A 21,574-nucleotide genomic window follows, 5' to 3' on the forward strand; every position below is an offset into this window, starting at 1 on the left:
AGTGGTGATGCAATCACACGCCTGAAAGACACCCTGTGCGTACCTAACCTATGCACCAGCCTACTGTTTGTCAGCAAGATAACGGATGCTGGGTGTACAGTTCTATTCACAAAAAATAAGGCGATAGTAAACAACCAAAAAGATAAGATTATTCTTACTGCCTACAAAGAAAACGGTCTCTATTATATCAAACCAAGCAAGCATGAGTGCTACAACCTGGCCACTGATGATGAAACACCTCCAATTACCACAAAAATTTAATCATCTAGCATCGAAGATGTTCATAAGAAATTGGGGTACATGAACACCAAAGACATGAAATTAGCACTTCAAAATAAAAACATTATTGGCTTGCACTTTAATCCCAAAGAAACATTACCAGAATGTGAAGCTTGCATTCAAGCCAAAATGCACCGAGTTCCGGCTCCTCGCGAGAAAACAACTCAAAGAAAGACTTAACGCTTACAAATTGTTCACTCTGATGTTTGTAGACCTATCGGAATACCTACAATAAGCGGAAACAAGTACTTTGTCCCGTTCATCGATGATTACTCCCAATACAGTCGAGTTTACCTGCTGAAATGCAAGAGCGAAGTCTTAGAAAAAAATAATGAGTTCAAAAAGTTAGCAGAAACGCACACGGGGAACAAACTCAGAGTACTACAATCGGATAATGGCACCGAATATATCAACAGGGACTTCGAAGATTATCTGAAACGCTGCGGGATACAGAGAAGACTTAGTGCCCCGCACACAGCGCACCAAAATGGATTAGCAGAGAGGAAAAATCGTACCCTGATCGAAAAAGCTAGAGCCTTAATGATTGACGCAAACGCGCCACTAAAATACTGGGGTGAAGCAATCATGACAGTGAACTATTTGTGTAACAGGAGCTTAAACAGTGCTATAGAAAACAAAAATCGAGCTATGGGTTGGTAGAAAACCTATCATTCACCACCTCTATATATTTGGCTCTAAAACTTTTGTTCTCATCAAAGGATTAGTGCCTTTTATGAGAACAAAACACAAATTCGCACCAAAAGCAATTCCTGGCATGGTCGTTGGCTATTGTGAAACATCAAAAGCATTCAAGATTCTTCTACCATCCAAAAACAAAGTGGTGATATCGAAGGACATCCGTGTGATAAATATGTTTTACGACAACACAAACAAAACCGACATCACCGATATGTTCAACAATGACTGTTCCTTCGAATCTCCAGAACCTTCAGAACCATCAAGATTACCATGTAAGCAAGTAACAGTACATCTTGATGACAATGAAGATGGAGACGTCACACCACTATGCAACTATAGCGACTGTAACGACAATAACGACACGGAAAACGAAGATCTCGACGATACGTTGCAACCAAACTCGGTCTCTGAAGATGTTCAGCAACCACCACTAATTTCAACTACATCTCGAACTTTGAGAGACAGGTCTACCATCGAAGCTCCAAAAAGGTATGACGATTTTATTTTGGCTGCAGCTGAAGAAGTCGAAAATCTTCATAAACTTCTTTAAAACATAAAAAAGAACCTGAAACTTTCAAAGATTCTATGGAATCGCCAGACAGTGAAAAATGGCAAGAAGCAATGAATAGTGAAATTTGCTCATTGGAGGACAACCAAACATGGGATCTGGTCGCTACCCAAAGGACGCCAAACCCTGCAAAGCAAATGGGTATTTAGGGTAGTTAAAAATGAACCCCGATGGTTCCGTCGAGAGGTACAAGGCCAAAATGGTCATCAAGGGCTATTCCCAGATATCTGGAGTGAACTACGACAGAACTTTCACCCCAGTTCAGTATGAGCGCTACTCGTAAAAACCTGAAACTGCGTTACGTCCGCCTTCCTACTAAAGCGAACCCGGCGAACTAAAGGAAGAAATATATATGAAACAACCCGAAGGTTATCGTGATGGAACCAAAAAAGTCTGTAAATTAAAACACAGCCTTTATGAATTGAAACAAGCGCCATGCTGCTGGAATACCTGCATGGCAGAGTATTTACTGAAAACTGGATTCAAGCAAAGTGAGGCAGATCCATGCCTGCTCTTGCGAACCAAAGGCTAATCCAAGGTCGTTATAGCTCATTACGTGGACGATGGACGTGTAGCGCACAACTCAACGACAGCAGGTGACGAGTTTTTGATGGGACTGAAAGCTAGATTTAAAATAACGACCAAACCTGCGTCTTACTTCCTGGGAATGGAAATAAACGTGGAAAAGGACTTCACATCTCTATGCCAAAAGTCATATATCAAGAAAATCCTGGAAAAATATGGAATATCTCATTGCAAGTCAGCACCATCACCCATGATCAAAGATAATGATGCGGGAGCGGATGAAAACATGAAGTCGAACTTTCTTTTAGGCAAGCTGTAGGCGCTTTGGCCTATCTGTCTGTAGGTACGAGGCCTGATATCTCCTACGCTGTTGGAGTCGCCTCGAGACACCTAGAAGCACCTACAAAGGAAGATGTTCAGATATCTGGAAGGGACCCAAGAAAAGGGCCTACTATTTACCAAAAAGTCAACGCCGCACTTGGTCTGCTACAGCGACGCAGATCATGGAGGACACCAGTCTACTGGACGATCGACTTCAGGTATGGTATGCCTATTCTCTAGCGCTGCTATAAGCTGGAGAAGCCAAAAGCAAACTACAGTTTCCATTTATTCGGCGAGCGAAGCGGCTCAAGAAATACTATGGCTGAATCGATTGTTTAACGATCTAACAAAGACGGAAAAGCCAGTCCTAAACTTAGACAACAAATCAGCAGTTTACTTAGCGCACAACCCCAAATACGAATATAACAAGCGCACCAAACATATCAAACTAAAACACTTTTTTGTTAGAGAATGTGTGAGCAGTGTCGTTCAGTGTGAAACAAGTTCCAGGCGAAGTCCAACTCGCTGACTTATTTACCAAGCCGCTATTTGGGCCCAGACTACAGAATTTGAGTTCTAGAATGGGACTTAAGAATTTTACCTAAAATTCTTAAAGCTTCCGATGATGTGAAGTGTGTTCTACTTAAACATATGTACCTTCTTATTTTTAGAAGACTAATTCTCTATGACAATCGTTGCCGTGGTGGCAATTATCTAGGGAAAAATATGAGTGTCAAATAAAACATCAATATTCTCTAAACATATTTTATTGTACTAAGACTTACACTTATTAAAAAGAATTATAAAATGCTTCAGTTTTTCTATTATAAATAAACAAAATTCTCACTTACGCCATAGTCATATATGGCCATAGGGGTTGAGAACTTTATAGTTTTTTCCTCACAAGTATGATGAAAAACATTGTGTGTTCCACGGGCGGACCGGGCGGTACAAGAAAACTCGTGTTAGTTAAGCCCGAAGCCGAAGGTAGGTTTATAAATTCACAATATACTATAAAACTTAGAGATGCAACGGATATTCGGTTACTATCCGATATCCGGCCTATTTTTTAGTATTCAGCCTCGCAATGAAAATATTAAAATACTTACGAAATGTTACATACCGCTATTCAATTCCCACTGTAAAGCCCGTCACAGACGGAGCGATTATTAAATAAGGAAAAGCCTGTAGTGTTTTAAATAGCAGTTTAAATTAGTTGTGGTGGGCGGCAGTGGACGGTGCGGGGCGGTGCGCGCTGCAACGGCCCGGCACGCACGTCGCCGACACAATCATACACCATTTAATCATCATTAAACAGGAATCAGCGCTGCCGCCGAGTGGCTGCAGCCACGTTAGCGCTAATGTTTCTATCCTAAACCCATTTACTTTGTTTTTACTTTCATTTAGATTTCAAAGAGGTTTTTAACAACAACAAAAATGCTGAAGTCATGTAAATACTTCCTTCACGTTATAAAGTATTCCTTCGTTCTTGGTGGCCGTAGCTAAAAAAAGTGTAGTACTATTATGATATGTATGTTGTATAATTCGATGTTAATGATGAATGAAATTGGCATTTGAAAACTTAAATCGCAATTACCTCATACCTCGTCAGACACAAAGGCACAAAGTAAAACGCAAAGTTAAAATGTTGAAAAGATCGGTGGCGCGTGCATTGTACGAAGAGCTATGGCAGAGCGTATCGCTTCGCCCCTCGGCGGACTCTTTGTCTCTTGGATCGAGATAGGCGCGTACAATTAGATACGGGAATTATTTTATTAGATGGCTCGTACACGTGCGCGCCGTGACGAACGCGATAATGTTCCCGGTGCCGAATCGGACAACGGAACAATTACATTCCGCATGAATTATCCATAATGGACGCGGCTACGGAAGCTTTGTGCTCGTAGCACCGTGACTCGTAGTCCCGAGCCGACCGCTATTGCGACCTTTCACGGCTATAAACATTTTTAAGGGTTGATAGGTAAGCAAATGTGCTTTATGACGGTTGGCCTTTTGAATGCGAATTTGTAACGCCCGGGGTCCCGGGTGCATCGGTGCCACACAGTGCGCAACCGTGGCAAATAAAGCTCGCGTTTTCAAATGAGCCTGCGAACTGGAAGCTCTTTCGGTCGTCATTTGCGTCATGACATGACGTCGCGTGCGCGCTGCCGCCGCTCTACACCCCTTCGCATTACACGAATATCGGTTTACGAAGCGAAACACAGCAATTATTAATAGAGCTGCAGCAATATCCTGTTCCAATTACGGCCATGACGTGAAGTACCTGCCGTCCTAATTCCTATAATCGCTGTAGCTACGCTAGGTTAGGTTGATCATCTGTAATGCAACACGCTGTATAAGATCATGTTTATTAACAAATTGTAGTAGGTACCCATGAACTAAGATTACAATTGCGTATTTTAAGTAATGGTTTAATACAAAACCAATGAATCTAATAACATTTTTTAAACCTTACTACTACATATTAATCTATGTATAGGTAAAAAAGCGTGTGGCCTGAATGACTGGCTGGCTGACTTATCAACGCAGAGCCGAAACTACAAAAGCTAGAAAGTTGAATGTGCACCAGAGGGGCCCTTGTCTTTTTTCTATGGAGGGCCTAACCAAGATGTCAATCGTTTGTGCCATAGCGAACGAAACGATGTCTCTATATCTCTTCCAAACAAGTGCAACAGAGAGACATTAGCGTTTCGTACGCTATGGTGCAAATGATTGGCATCTTGGTTAGGCCCTCCATATAATGTGTACAAGAAATAATAAGCGATAATGAGCAATAAGTTAAAAAGGGGATGTTGTACGGGGTTCAAGTTCTATTTTAAGCTAAGAACTTGAAACTTCGTAAAAAGGTAATTTATTAAAAAAGACGAAAAATTATTTCAGCGTTTTTGAAAGTTCATGCCGGTGGTGAAAAAAGGGATGATAGTTTGAATCAAAACACAAAATTAAAAAAATAATTCACAAGCCTCAATAAGGGCACTTTTACAAGCCAATATAACATTATTTATAGTAACATCATATAGTGACATGAAAAATACCTGGGTAAATATTACATTAAAATAATATTTAAAAAAAAATACTAGAATACAACAGAGATGTATAGTGTCTATGGTTATAAATACATTAAATCTGGAGATGTAAAAGGTCCCCAGTGTCAGTGTACTTATAAGTGTCAAAATGAAATTTATACTTCTTCTTCTTCTTCCTCGCATTGTCCCGGCATTTTGCCACGGCTCATAGGAGCCTGGGGTCCGCTTGACAACTAATCCCAAGATTTGGCGTAGGCACTAGTTTTTACGAAAGCGACTGCCGTCTGACCTTCCAACCCAGAGGGTAAACTAGACCTTGTTGGGATTAGTCCGGTTTCCTCATCTGGTATTCAAACATTTCCTTTGAATACCAGAAACATAATTTCAACGTTTTGGAAAATTCATTCCCTACTAAACAGAGGTAAAAAACGTGTTGAAAGGTTGCATCGGGAACTAACATTGATTTACATGATATGTCGTAAAATTACACAATTATAGGAAACAAGAAAAGTTGTTTTAGCGTTTTTGGAAATTTATTCCTTAAACTCCCTCAAGGAACAGGGGTTGAAAGTATGTTTTGGTATATCGTTTTGTCAGTGATTTAGAACGTCGTAGGAAGAAGCAAAATTAGAAAACAAGAAATAGTTATTTGTTTTACAAGAGGGCAAAGTTCTTGTTTAACCGCTCGTGCTAATATTGATACCCAAGCAAGCGAAAGATTCCAAAATTTAACCACGAGCGTAGCGAGTGGTTCGAGAAGTGGAATCTTGAGCGTTGTGTGGGTTTCAAGGCTCGAGGGTTAAACAAAATTTGCCTCAGAGTGAAACACAACATTTTTCACCACACCAACGCAAGGAAGATAATAACTATGAAATAGCAAAAAAACAAACCTAATCAAATCAAGCCCAAATGGACGTAATTAAATATTTATCATCTAAAATCATCATTTGAAAGTCAATTCTATCAGCTAACATAAGGAAACGACTCAAAATTTGCATCTGATTACTTTATTGATGTGAATAAAATGCAACTTTCTCATTCGTTTTTGAATATCAAGTGGGCCTTTACCAGTTGGTGTGGTGAAAAATAATTTAAGAGTTTTCGAAAATTCATCCCCTAAACGGGTTAAAGAGAGGATGAAAGTTTAAAGGTATATGGTACACGTTTTCTTTTATTTAAGCTAGACACTTGAAACATGGTAATATATGTATAAAAATATTGTTTTGAAAATTCATCCCAAGTCTTTGAAAAAAGGGTTGGAAGTTCGCATCGCACACGAACTTTTTTTTTAATGGGGGACTTTAAATAAAAATCGTAGAAAGACACAATAATAGAAAACAAATAAAAATGGTTTAAGCCTTTTTGGAAATTCATCCCCTAAGGAAGTTAAAAGCGGGTGAAAGTTTGTTTCGGTCGAAGACAGACACTAAATTAGAAATCAAGAATAGCGATTTTACCATTTTTGATCATTCTCGCTTTACGGGGGTTAAGAAGGGGTCTAAGATTGTATCAGGAATTAAATATATTGATGAAGACTTGAAACTTCGTAGGAAAACTACAATACATACAATATTAGAAAACAAGGAAAGTTCTTTCAGTATTTTTTTGTATCGGGAACGAATATTTTTTTCACGTCAGCAGCTCGAACAAGGGTAATTTGCTGCTTAAAAACAGTGAGCAAAACCGCATTTTTCTCACCGAGTGAGACAAAATAACATTCAAGTGACCTTTAGATTCGAATGTCATTTCAACGTGCGGGGCCTAATACAAGTTCGAAATATTTGGATTCTATTGTCTTTATCCCTTTCAGGTCATTAGCAAAAAAGAAAGAGACAAAAAAAGTGCATACGTAATTCAACGGTATATAGACGGTTTATAATAGACCCCCGAAATAAGTCAGACCGCATCGTTCCAAAACACCCTACGAGTCTTCATTCGTAATACCTAATTAATTAATGAAATAAAAGTTTAAAATTTAATATAACACCATATTTTATGTATTTTATTATACAATCAAAACAATGAACTTATACAAATTTACGCAATTGTTACGCAGTAAATAATTCTACTTAACTACTTTTAACGATCTCTACTATAGTTGACAAATAGTAGTATCCGCAATTCGGACCGTATCTTACAGAGTTTTTTTTTTTACAAAAAAAAGTTGTATGAACTGTCAATTGATGTTCGTTAATTCATTATTTTCGTATTATTTTATTGAAATTTCTTTCGTTTTGTTTTATTGCGGTAATTAAAGTTAATTGTTAGAATACCTTCAGAAAACATGAGTCAGATAGTGATCCGTCCGTCTTATTTACATTTTTTCAGGTTGTATTTTTTGATGGCTGACTGACGTGAAAAATTTTGTGTACTACACGAGATCAAAGTTATTTACATCTCGTGCGCTTTTGAGTCCCTTACTACGCTCAAGATTCTAAATTAGATTCACTCGCTACGCTCGTGAATCTATTATAGAATCTTTCGCTTACACGGGACTCAAAACAAGCACTCGACGAAATATTAAACTTTGCTCTCTTGTTGTACAAATAACTATTATAGTTTAGGGACTTGAAACTTAGTATAATGGCATGTTATTATAATACAAGACTAGTGATATCACCGTTTTTGGCAATTCATCCCCTAAGAGAGTTAAAAAGGTGTCAAAAAAATCTCTCAGGGGGGTTGAGAGACTTAAAATGCTTTCAAAAATACACGTCATAGCGATATTCATGGAATTTTGTGAGCATATTCGATAGTTCCAAAGGTTTTATTGTCGTTACGTTTTTTTGGGCAAATGTTAGCTTAGCACCTCTGCATACAAATATTACAAATGTGTATGCAGACGTCCACCGGGGCAAGTTAATAACTTTGCTGACTAATAACAAGCAAAAGGAAGTACGTTCGTAGCACTAAGTACCTACGTCTTTATAGTAAGAAGGAATGAAGACTTTTTGCGATACCTGACGCTGACTCAAAAGCGACTTGACTGATCATGTTCGCTATAGTTTTCATTTAAAGTCCTTGTCCTCTTCTTTCACGATTTTTTGGATCCATGGTTCAAAAGTTCTTACTTTTGAACCATGTCATGTCAGGAGAGACATAACACACACATGTCATGTCATGTGTGTGTTATGTCTCTCCCCCCACATTCTTTTCCTTTCGGAGCGAATATTTCAGAAAAAAACACTTTTTCAAAAAAAAATTGACCCTTATTCGTTTTAAAAGGCCTATACAACGACCCTCCACACCGTAGGGTTGAAGTGATAATGATAAAATCATGTCATCTCCACTTAACTTGTACTTTTTATTTTACCACTTAATCGCCATGATTGATTTATACATCTATGCCAAATTGCAGCTATCTACCACCAACAATCATAGAGCAAAGCCTCAAACGGACAGACGGACATGGCGAAACTAAATGGGTTCCTAGTTGATGTACTTTCTATAACATGAGAAACATCTTGGAAGTATAATTTGTATGATACATAAGGCTCCGGTTTTATGTAAATATTTTAGCAGTAATAATATAGTAAAATAAGTTGAAACAGGAATATGCCGCCCGTAGCAGGAAAATGACGGCCATAGCAAAAAAATGACGTCGCTTTTTTAATTGTTTGGAGAAAATAACCACGTGTTACGAAACAACAATGGTAATTTTACTGTCACGCTATATTTATATGTGTTACATGAATAAAAAAACAGTGTGGAGTATTTTTGTTACCAGTTATGATATTGACGACCGACCGGTCTGGCTTAGTGGGTAGTGACCCTACCTATAAAACCGATGGTCCCGGGCTCAAATCCTGGTAAGGGCATTTATTCGTGTTATGAGCTAGGATATTTAAGTATTTATAATTATTTATATATTATATATATCGTTGCCTAAGTACCCTCAACACAAGCCTTATTGTGCTTACAGTGGGACTTAGTCAATTTGTGTAATATGCCCTATAATATTTATTTAGTTATGTAATAACACCCAGTGTGACACCTAAATATCGCACTTTGAAAATCTTCCCCTTCCAATGGCAATGACATTGTAATCAAACGCACTTGTGACAGTTACAGCTTCTATGCCTATTTTTTAATTATAAATGTATGTGATGAACTGATGAAATGAGCAAGAATATAAATTCCCGTCCTATATATGGAATATTGGAAATAGGGATCGGTGACGCATGTCCTTGGCAAGCTCGACGAAATATCAATGGAATTTATTACTCCGGCAACGATAACCCAGATATCGTAACTTGAGCGTATAAAAAGCGGCAAGTACGGCCTCCCCGGTGGCAGCGGGTAGTACGGTGGGCCCTGTCGGTATCGTCGCACGTAAGCCCGATTTACTTCCAAACTTACTTCCACGCACTTCTTTGCACTGTTTTATTTGTCCATTAATATTTTTAATGCATAGAAAAACGTATTCTGATATTTTTTTATTTCAATAATTATGTTATGAATATGAAGGTACACTGTAGCACTTAGCTTTAAACAAGTTTCGGAGTTCCGTTGCAAAATTTGGACTTCACAATAAGTCAATTATTCGCCAAAATGACCAGTTTACCCAACAGTTTAACGTGCATAATGCGATCGAATATTCCAACGGATTACTTTATTATTTAAGTACCCAAAATATCTACAAATTATTGCTTCGTTCTATAAAAATAATAAGTGTAATTAATTAGTTATAGGTCTCAGATGCGCGAATGTTTATTGCGTGTAGATGTATACAAACAAACCTATTAGCTCGGCACCCCTGCATACACATTTGTATCCAGGGGTGCTAATCTAATAGTTTTGCCGACTCCATTAGAAAAATTAGGTGCTAGATCAGAGCTTCTGCCCGAGACTTCGTCTGCGTAGAATTAGTATATTCATGTACCACTTACATAATAACATAAAATCCACCCCCTTTTTATGCTAGAAACCATCACTGGTTTCCGTCTAAAAACTATCCTTCACGAAAACACAGAATATCTCCATATGAAAAATCATCTAAATCGATTCAGCAGTTCAAGCGTGAAGAAGCGCATTTATAATATGAATAATATGGATTAAGACGTGACTTTTCGTAACTACCAATTTATTTTGTTACAGATCATGAAAAAATGCTACTAATGATAGCAAATTCACATTTTTGAACTCATCATGAGCTTGTTTGTTGATTTGCGCCAAATCAAAACATCCGTATCTAATCTGTCGGAGATGGTGGATAAAATATCTTCGTCGGTCGGCAAAGAAAAACATAGTGACGCTCGCCCCCGACACGAGGATTCCGTGCTCTTCGACGAACGCCCGCCTTACAAGCCTCCTTTGGGATTCGGTGTTCGTTTTTCTCAGAGTCAAGAAGATGTTTATAAAAATATGCCTTCATCACGCCTACGTAGTCATATGTCACTTCCAAATTTGGGCAAAGCAAGTGGAGTTTTCGATAAAACTAACTTGGCTCATGAGAGTGGCCCTAAAATACTCGAATTAGATGATAAAGACATAGAAAATTCCGCTAAAGCCACCATACAAACCTTATCTGATAATATTAATGATTGGATTATGACCTCTACATATAAGAGACCATATTTTGATGATCATGGAGACACGCATCCTATGGACTTTGTAGAGTACGTAAAGTATTACATATCTGAGCTGAACATGCCTGAAGAAAAACAACTCACTTTTATTATATCATGCTTCGAAGGTGTACCTCTTATGTGGGCTCGCTGTTTCAAAAGTGAATTCAAAGACATAGACGACTTCTTCAAGGCGTTCGAAGAAGAATTTTGGGGAGCTGATAGGCAAAAGGCTGCCCTGTATGACATGAAGTTGGGAAAGTATGACGAGACTAATCAACAGATGCCTATGTCGGAATATTTTTTGCAGAAAGTTTCTAGTTACAGACACCTAAATCCACCGCCCTCCGATCTGGAGATCGTGTACTCATTGGCAGCCCACTTTCCATCAGCCGTTGAACTGGAGTTGAGGCTATCCCCGAAGCCGACGCTACGTGAAGCTTACAGGATGCTGAGACGCAGAGAGGGCGAAGCGACGGACTTCCTTCCGAATTACTTGTACGAAATGTGCGAGGCATTCCAACGCGGCCAGAGACCGGAGTCGGCGCGTCGCCAGGACGCCGGGCTTGTGGCAAACCAGACAGAAAAACATTCCTAGAAAATATGTAGCATTTTTTATATTATACCACGCTTTTGTTAAGTTAACTTGACGTTATGAACAATCGATTCTAATCCATTTGTGCACTTGATTAATGAGGACTACCCGTTTTGTGTTCACCAGACGCCACTATAGATGGTGATACAGAAAAACTCAAAATTCTGCTATGCTGATAAAAAATAATAAATTTAAGCAAAATAATTCTTAAATACGGTGACATTTCAAACATTTATCCGCCATTTTGTCATTCTTTGACAAGCTAGGCATTAGGCACAGACTTATCCCTCAGCCCTCATTGCTCGCACCTAGTGCTTACATTCACTTACCTATACTCTGTATTTTTAGGTATTTCAATAAAAGTAAACAATCAATTTGTACATTTTCGGGTAGTTCGATTATGTTCGGAAAGAGAAGAGTCGTGGAATGTATTGGACCCCAAACATTCCACGACTCTTCTCTTTCAGCACAGACTCTATAACATTTATTGGTTAACCAACCAAATACAAAACCGCCTGGATTTGTCACTGAACGACCTGACATTATTTGATCATGTAATGTTTTCATTTATCCTCAACTGGCTTAATTTTAATTAAATTTATAATTTTTATTTAAACACCGAAAGATACAGAGTATAATAGTAAGGAAATTAATGATGCTCAATAAATAGAATTGATTATAAAATTAATTGTTTTGTTTTAATATTCATCCATTATTAAAATTCTAAATACTATATTACGATTTACCTATTACGCATTTTACATAAAATTATGTTGAATTAACGAATAATTTACCTCTTCTAAAGTCCGCCCGACGCGAACCTAAATATCTCTTTATCTATGGCTTGTAATGGTAGAGACGTGGTGGACCAGTGCGATGAAATATAACCTCCAAGTCAATTAACAGATTCCTATCTACTACCTACTACTAAAGGCTTGCATTTAACGAACCAGGCTAATCCTACTAGAGTGTAATATGCTCTTTCCGTTTTGAACTGACACAAATAATAAATGTGTGAACCATTGGCTAAGTACCATTTTCCTACATATTTTTTATACAAATCCCATAGCTAGTATACACCTATAAGTATACCCACCTGTAAGTTACCTTCGTTGAATTTTATACCAATTAGATAGTAGCTAGCGCTAATTACCTAAGTTCACCTGCTGCTCTGCCTCCTGCTCAAGCGGGCCTTGCCGTTGCTAGGGCGTTATACTCGTAATTTATAACAAGCGTTTGGTTGACACAGGGCGCTGCACGAGAGCGAAGGCAACTGGACGGAGGTTGACTGTGCGACGGCGAGGCGCGATGGAGCGCTGTGGGCCGGCCAGGTAATTTAACCGAAAGATTTAGTAAGTTAAATATTTAAGGGTTTCGCATTTTACTTAATACGGGCAGTCAACATTTTGCAAATACAATTTTATTTGAAATACCCAAGTTTATGTCTTAACTCTTAGGCTAAGCGCGCACTACGATTTTTTGTGGTGCGATAATTTTGTAGCAGAAATGCAACTTGTGCGTTGAAATATAATCTTCAGGAGGGAGGACAACGATTCGCAGACGGGTTCTTTGGCCGACTAACGATTGGCAGAATGTCATTACGCATAATAGTCGTTTGCACGAGTAGTCAATACGCAGAACATTGATACGCATATTTCCGTTTCGTAGAATAATCATTTAGTAACTCTCACAATTACCCGAGAAACTATTGGTCGAAACACAATAGGTCGAATAATCATTTGGCATTAATATTGATTAACAAAACTTCGCTCTTATTTATGGCTAGACTAGGAAATTACTAACCTACACAACACCTTTTAGTTTGAGTGTGATAAACATGGTTTTGATATATTTAATTATATACTTATTTTCATTAACTCAATTGTATGCCTTGAAAGGAGCAATTCTTGTAGAGTCTGTGCGGAAAGAGAAGAGTTGTGGAATGTATGGGGCCCAATACATTCCATGACTCATCTCTTTCCGAACAGACTCTATATATATATTTATACATTTTGGGGATCTCGGATCGGCTCTAACGATTTCGATGAAATTTGCTATATGGGGATTTACGGGGGGGGGGGGGGGGGGTCGATCTAGCTAGGTCCGTATCTCTGGGAAAACACGCATTTTTGAGTTTTATACATTTTCCGAGCAAGGTTCGGTCGTCCAGATATTAAAAACCTATATTGCATAGGTTCGATGGCCCACATTGTTAACTGTCCGTTTGTGGTGGACCTTATTATAAAAGGCATGAGGTCCACTGGTGGACAGTTAAGAGTGTTGCTGTTTGTAAAATACCTATGCTTTTGTTCATATTTAAGTAAAAAAATATTCAAACCAAAACTATGCTTAACGCATATACTTAAAAAAGCGGCCAAGTGCGAGTCGGACTCGCGCATGAAGGGTTCCGTACCATTAATGACGTATTAAAAAAAATCTACTTACTAGATCTTGTTCAACATTTTACCACTTTGGACACACATTTTACCACTTTGAAAGTGTCTCTCGCGCAAACTATTCAGTTTAGAAAAAAATGAAATTGAAACCTCAATATCATTTTTGAAGACCTATCCATAGATACCCCACACGTATGGGTTTGATGAAAATTTTTTTTTTTTTAATTTTATGACGTATTAAAAAAAACTACTTACTAGATCTCGTTCAAACTAATTTTCGTTGGAAGTTTGCATGACAATGTATGTCATATATTTTTTTTAGATTTTTCATTCTGTTATTTTAGAAGTTACGGGGGGGGGGGGGGGCACACATTTTACCACTTTGGAAGTGTCTCTCGCGCAAACTATTCAGCTTAGAAAAAAAAAGATATTAGAAACCTCAATATCATTTTTAAAGACCTATCCATAGATACCCCACACGTATGGGTTTGATGAAAAAAAATTTTATGAGTTTCAGTTCTAAGTATGGGGAACCCCCAAATTTTTTTTTTCTATTTTTGTGTAAACATCCTAATGCGGTTCATAGAATACATCTACTTACCAAGTTTGAACAGTATAGCTCTTATAGTTTCGGAAAAAAAGTGGCGGTGACATAATCGGACAGACAGACGGACATGACGAATCTATAAGGGTTCCGTTTTTTGCCATTTGGCTACGAAACCCTAAAAAGGCTAATATTTTGTTTCATCTTTTCTGAAGTCAGTTTTTTTGTAAGTAAAGACTTTATTTCGAAAATAACGATGTATAAAATGTGAAACGTTAATCGACTAAACATTCCTTAAACGAAAAGATTACTCTGCCAAATGAAAATCGTCCAAAAATAGTTCTGCTAATTTACATAGAAGCGAACTGAACTGTATGTGAATCAAGAGTCTGCGTAACGTTAGTCGACCAAAAGTTACATCTACAAATGAATCACTCTGCGAAATGATATTCGGCGACTCGATAATCTGCGAATCAATTTTCGGAGAATCATTTGGTACCCCAAATAAACAGGCTCGCGCCTGCCGACGGCAGCCCGGGGCGATGGCGCACGTGGCGGCGGCCGCGCGGCTGACGCGCGCCGCCTGTCTTGCCGCACACGCCGGCGACCGCTGGAACTGCTCTTCTATCGAGCGCGCGCCCAACTACTCGCCGGACCTGCTCACCGGTAAGTGGTAACCTAATTACTCCTAATATATATATTTCTCGTACTAGTCACTGTACGAGTTGAGTGGGGCGACACTCCTCCTTTCGGGTATTCCCAGCTCCGTTCGGGTCAGCATTGCTCCGAGCAATTTTTAGGGTTGACACAACTTGACCTCCCTATGCATGCACGACCACAGATAAGATAATTACTTGAATTGTTGGCAACCCTAAATAGCCGAAAGGTATAGTGCCATACATTAGGAAAAGGAGGAAGGAGGTTTTGTAGGAAGTGTCATTTCTGTACGGTAGTATGTACTATTATTTGTTCTGTGGCGAGAGGAGGCAAAGCAGGGAATTTGACCTGAAGCGATACGAGTATGTCGACACGCTGCAGATAGATTTAAGTACAAAAACTGGCACCGACTTTTCAATCTCGTAAATCTGTCGTGACAAAGGCGATGTACGTATGTAAGGCATGTATGTATGTAAGGCATGTATGTACCTATTTAAGGCATTCCTATTTCTCTATATTAAAGAACTCCGTTTATTTACCGCTCGCCTGTAAGCAGGAGCCTTACGCTATATACAGTGTGTAAATTAAATACGGCGAATATTTAAACAATGAAAATATTAACCATTCAAAAAAATAATTCAGCTCGCAATGTAAACCAACACACGACTTTAAAAAACTTAATAGTGTATATTATGAAAATTTTGCGTAGGGGGCGCCCCTAGTACGTACTGAGGGCCTTTTTTTTTTTTTTTTTTTTTTTTTTTTTTTTTTTTTTTTTTTTTTTTTTTTTTTTTTTTTTTTTTTTTAACGTTGGGGAAATGCTTTTACGCATGCCACCTAGTCCGGGGGAACTAGGGGCGATGACGGACTAACCAGTAAAGGACTACCGTCTAAAACCACCAACGAATGCCGGCTCCGCCTTAGATTGGGTGCCGCAGGGTCGCTATTGTGCCTGACCAATACGCCAATGACCAATGTGCCTGGCCTGTAGGCCGCAGACATTTTGGGAGCCAATTGGTCAGGCACCCCAGTCCTGTGGGCTTTTAACCGCAAAGACTCCCCCGGAGCCCTGCGCAGCCCACTACGGCGGAGGCAGCAAGCGCGCATAGCGCCTGGCTCTGCCCCCAGCCCGTCGTCGGCGGAGTGGATGCGCGTCAGGGTCATTCTCGCGCGCACGCTCCGCTGCCTCCTTCTGCGACATAATTTCGTCACAAAAGGTGGCCATCGCCTTCCATGCCTCCTCGCTGTCCAGCATGATATTCACTATGCTCGGCAACGAAAGGTCTACTCCTAATTTTGCCTGAAGGGTGGCCCGTTGGAGCTCCCATGTAGGGCACTCCTCGAGAGTATGACGCGCCGTGTCCACCGGTGCGCCACACTCATGGCACATGGAGGATTCCTCCCTCTGTCTGCGGTGCAGGTACTTACCAAAGCATCCATGGTCAGTAAGTATCTGCACCATGTGGAAAGTTAGCGTACCTTGCCTCCTTCCCACCCAGCGTTCCAGATGCGGCAGTACGGCGTCCACCGTCGTTAGCCCATATTTTGCAGCGTCGAGCTCTGCCCTCCATCGGCGAAGTGTTTCCACTTGGGCTGTTTCCCGGATGTTCTGAACTTCTTCTCCGTCTGGGAACTCTGCCGCCGCTCTTCTTCCAGCTTTGTAGCGGTGAACCTCCGCAAGAATATGAGCTTGAAGGTCCCAGGGTGGGTCTGCAGCCAAGATCGTTGCCGCCGTAAACGATACCGTACGATATCCGCGCACAGCTCTCAAAGATATTGCCCTCTGTGGTCTGCGAAGAAGAGCCCTATTTTCGGCAGAAAGGGCATCTACCCATATGGGAGCGCCATATAGGGCCATACTCCGCAGGACACGAGAGTAAAGAAGTCTACATTTAGAAGTTGGCTCACCCACGTTAGGAAGCAGCCGGCCGAGGGCTGCAGCTGTAGATAACAGCCTCGGGCCAAGACTCGTAAAGTGCGCCTTAAATTGCCAACGGCCATCCAAAATGAGGCCAAGGTATTTCATTTGGGCCTTAACCGCCACAACTTCCCCATTCACTCTAATGTTGGCATTACGTGGGGGTCCTCTTCTCGGACCATGGAAGAGCAGAACTTCCGTCTTTGGAAGGGACACCTCGAGACCCAGCTGGTGTATTCGTTCCACCACAAGTGAGGTCCCAACGGTCGCCTTCCTCGCTGCATCTTCATAAGAGAAACCCCGACACGTAATAAGAGTGTCGTCTGCATAGGCCAACACATTCATTCCAGGCAGGACTGGGCCCCGTAATAGCCAGTCGAATCCTACATTCCATAACGTGGGCCCCAGGACAGAACCCTGAGGGACCCCTAGTTCAACCGATCGCCGAAAAAGCTCACCTCTTCCATCTTCCCACGTCACGTAACGATCTTCCAGATAGTTGTTCAACAGTCGCTGCAGATAGGTAGGCACTTTAAAGAAACGAATTGCCTCTTTAAGTGTTTCGAATGGGAGACTGTTAAAAGCGTTCTTGACATCCAAGGAGACTGCCATCATTACATTACGTACTGAGGGCCTACCGCGAAACACGAATTCCGAAATTTCATTATCTGCCTCTCTGTCACTATTGCATATTCGAGCTATAAAGAGGCAGATAAAGTAATTTCGATTTTTGCGTTGCGCGGGTAGGCCTTTGTAACCAAAACCGCCTTGATGCATCAACGTCATAGTGAAAAGTTAGTAAAAACTGTTTAAGGCATTGTGACTAGCCATATGCTTATTGTACTACGAGTAGTAATATTTACCTCGTTTTCCATTATAAAACTTCCCGTTAAAGAAATATCTTATAATACTAAATTCCTGTTCAGTTGCGTTCTTCATTCATAATTCCATTGAATATTCTAACAATTGTACTTGATTCCATATTTAATTTCTTATCACGTGTTTCCTCGTTATATTAATCATTAATTAACTTAATAAAAAACAAAATACCAGCGGAAAGGAGGATGCCCAGATTCATATGGACTCTGGCCTAAAAACCAATAATGACAAGCCACATGTCATTTGAAAGGTTTTTTCATACTCTGAATCTTTTTGTATGGCGGGAAATCTTAAATCGCTGTGTGAAACGAGTTATGGCAAAATAAAAACATCCCCTCAATAAGATTTTTTTTACTGATATACTTATATAAGTTGGTCTTAGCACGGCACTCTTTCAGCCGCCGCCTCACGTGGACACATTTCTGACGAAACGACTAGGGAACCAAACGTTACTCTGCTGGAATCCGGTAGGAGACTTGTTCTCGGACCGGATGATGGGAGACGACGTCAAAGTCGATCCGGCGGGAAGTTATCCTGCGTGGGTGGGCTCGGAGGAAGAGGGCCATGAATACGACCCATTCTTCTTCACTTCATACTTCATTCTTCCTAATAAACCTTAACTAGCCCAACCCTCCCAACCCCTCTTCCAGTCTTATCCTTATTCCCCCTCTCCTGGAGGAGACAACCTCGAGCCCAAAAACCCTAATCCAAGGTGTGACTCATCGTGCCGATGGATGCATGGCTGAGAAGGAGCTCAGTCGCGAACGATAGGCCTCGGGTATATACCGGGCGAAACCCGTTGTAGGTATATAGCCTTGTCTAATACGCAAGCGGGGCTTTGCGTGAAATGGACCTTTTATATCCCTAGCTACTCGTGGGAACTGAATGGCAACAATAAGTAATAAAAATCTAAATAAAAAAACAAATAATAAACAAACGACCTCCTTAGATGAGACGGCACATCCTGAAGCACTAAGGATGGCGAAACAGATAGGGAGTGGCATGGCCGTGGAGAAGCCATCGAAGCTGGAACGGCCACTGAAAGCCGGGGTACCTACCGGAACCCCAGCCCAGGTGGCTGAACCGGAGACGAAGGAGCCTTCGACAGCTGGGCCCTCTAAAGACAAACCGATGACAGCTGTGAGAGTGGGACACCTGTTGAACCCTCAAAGCAGGTCATAGATCCCGGCTGGGAGATCAGGTGCAAACAAAGAGGGATGCCTGCCCAGACAAAATCAAAATCCTCGACAGTAAGAAAACCTTCATAGTCTAAAGCGATATAGGAACTTAGTATCAAAAAAGGTACATAGTAACGTTTTAAATCATTAAACATTTTTATGCAGCGATAACTTTTTTCACACAAAGATTTGGGATTACCTGCCATAGTAAAAGTTTTAGAACTTTGAATAAGCTATCCAGTGACATATCGCTTGTCCTTATTGGTCAATAGGCCAATTTGACCACCCTCCTTTGTTTAGACAACAGATAACATTTGACACTGATACCTATTGTTGATATTGACAGTTGATTGTGCGTGTTGATATCCTGGCAAAGTTATGGAACATAAAATCCAAAAATCGTAAGATAAAAATAATAATAATAGTTAAACCAATTTTCAATTTCCCGTATGTGTAATGTGGACTTCAGAAAATGAAACTAGAAAATCTTAAAGTAAAATAATGTTTACAAATTCATACTTGACAAGTTTTAGAACGTTCTCTTTTTAGAGTTCCGTAGCCAACTAGGAACCCTTATAGTTCCGCCATGTCCGTCTGTCTGTCTGTCCGACGCTTTGCTCCTTGATCGTTAGTGCTAGGAAGATGAAATTTGGTAAACATATATAAATCAATCAATACAAAAAAGTCGTAAAATAAAATATATATTCTTTTACAAAGAGGACTTTATTTCAAAAAAATATGCTTTATTTCATTAGTGTGGAATATCGTTGGATAGATCTTTCTAAATGAAACAAACACTTTTTTGCCCACGACGGAACGGAGACGGTATATGCGTTTGGGGTGACAGGATATTTGTGCAAACCAATGTTGCCATTTTTCTCAAAAACTACTCGTCCGGTTTTGTGGTAAAGTGATTATTTTCGGAAAAAGTCGCACCGAAAGAAACAAAAAATGTGTTGGTCAAAAAAATCATAAAAGTACTTAAAGCTTAATAAAGACTATCAAAGAAAACTATAGCGGACATGATCAGTTAAGCTGTTTTTGAGTTAGGTATCGCAAAAAATCTTCCCTTCTTAGTAAAACACGACTGCTGCCTATACGTACAGCTGCGTGCGTGAAATAGACACAGTTAATAATCGGTATTAAGCGATTGTGAACGTTAATATATATGGCGTATGGCTTAGTCAACAAAATCTTGAATAAGCTGCTAATGTATTTGAAGCGTTTTCAAATGGTTTGTTAGAATGATACAGATGAACCGAATAATTCGGCCGAATATTCGGTTCGGTGAGATCTGAATGATAAGAAACTCCAAATTTCTGTTATAGAGTATAGACAATGTCTACTTGATGCCCTTCCTACAGCCGTAGCAGCGTAGCACTGTCGTTGCGTTGTTGTAGCGCGTCGTAGCTTTAAAAAAACCGCCTCACTTTCCGCCGGCGCCAGTAGCTAAGTATGTACATTTGATGTACGTAGGTACTTACTACTTAGTGTACGAACTTACTCGTAGTTTTCTAAATTAATAATCGTAAAAGAAAAAAAAATCACAAAACAGTGTCATTTAACACACTGAGTTTGGCGGGTTCTCTGTTTGTAGTCGCTTTCCACTAAGCGGGAAAACGCTGGGATCGGCTACGAGCGTAGCACTACGGCCATAATTAAGTAGTAGGGTATACCTACATTTATATTAGTGTATAATTTATAGTAGATTATTGTTAAGACTATAAATCCCAACAATAATGTGAATGATAAGGGAACGAAACTTAGAGTAGTTGTTTTAAATCAGTGGTGGTATTGTACGGGAGCGGCCAACGAAACGGCAGCGCCCGTTTCTTTCAGCGAGAGCTCGTTCGTTCCGCGCGCGTTGCTTATTATTTACGTGTCACAACCATGATTATTAATTACTCTCGGGGTATTTTATTTCATTTTAAATTATCATGAGTTCTTTGTGTCTGTCTGTCTCTTTATTTAAATCTAACAAAAGTGTAGGTTGCGGCTTAGTAAATTCAGTAAGTATAATAATGACTTTTGATAATGACTACCGCTTATTCCATCTGTTTTGTTGCTTTACTTTTAATAGATGTACCTAGATGCTTTCCAAGAATGTTAACAGCAGTAGTAAAAATAAACTTACGAGTTAAGTTTTTAGGTAGGTATTAAAAGTGTCATTTTACCTTCACGTAGGTAACTCCAAATATAACTCCAATTTGTTTGACTATCATTGGCCAATTGGATTGTTTGTTGTGTTCCAGTTAAATAATAGCAAAACACCGTAAAATTTACCTGTCGACCTTTTTGCGAAAGAGCTCACGTTGTCGTCGTTATTGCGGGCTGAAAGAAGAACCTTATTGAATAAATGAACCCGTCACGCGATCACTTCCTTACTCCGCACAAGCACGAA

General features: G+C 39.8%; 2 protein-coding genes across 2 annotated transcripts in view; both read left to right on the top strand.

Annotated features, from left to right (window-relative positions):
* Positions 1-21,574, top strand: part of LOC133520661 (protein Wnt-5-like) — a 68,935-nt gene that overhangs the window by 32,605 nt on the left and 14,756 nt on the right. Inside the window, exons 2-3 of the mRNA XM_061855220.1 lie at positions 12,851-12,932; positions 15,054-15,207. Coding sequence (XP_061711204.1) covers positions 12,851-12,932; positions 15,054-15,207 — 236 coding nt within the window. The remainder of the gene's footprint in view (positions 1-12,850; positions 12,933-15,053; positions 15,208-21,574) is intronic.
* On the top strand, positions 8,888-12,844 carry LOC133520662 (uncharacterized). The gene has a single exon (XM_061855236.1). The coding sequence runs from the start codon at positions 10,588-10,590 to the stop codon at positions 11,602-11,604; it is 1,017 nt and encodes a 338-aa protein (XP_061711220.1). The 5' UTR covers positions 8,888-10,587; the 3' UTR covers positions 11,605-12,844.

The sequence above is a fragment of the Cydia pomonella genome, chromosome 1, assembly GCF_033807575.1.
Source record: "Cydia pomonella isolate Wapato2018A chromosome 1, ilCydPomo1, whole genome shotgun sequence".
In the NCBI taxonomy this organism is placed as follows: Eukaryota; Metazoa; Arthropoda; class Insecta; order Lepidoptera; family Tortricidae; genus Cydia; species Cydia pomonella.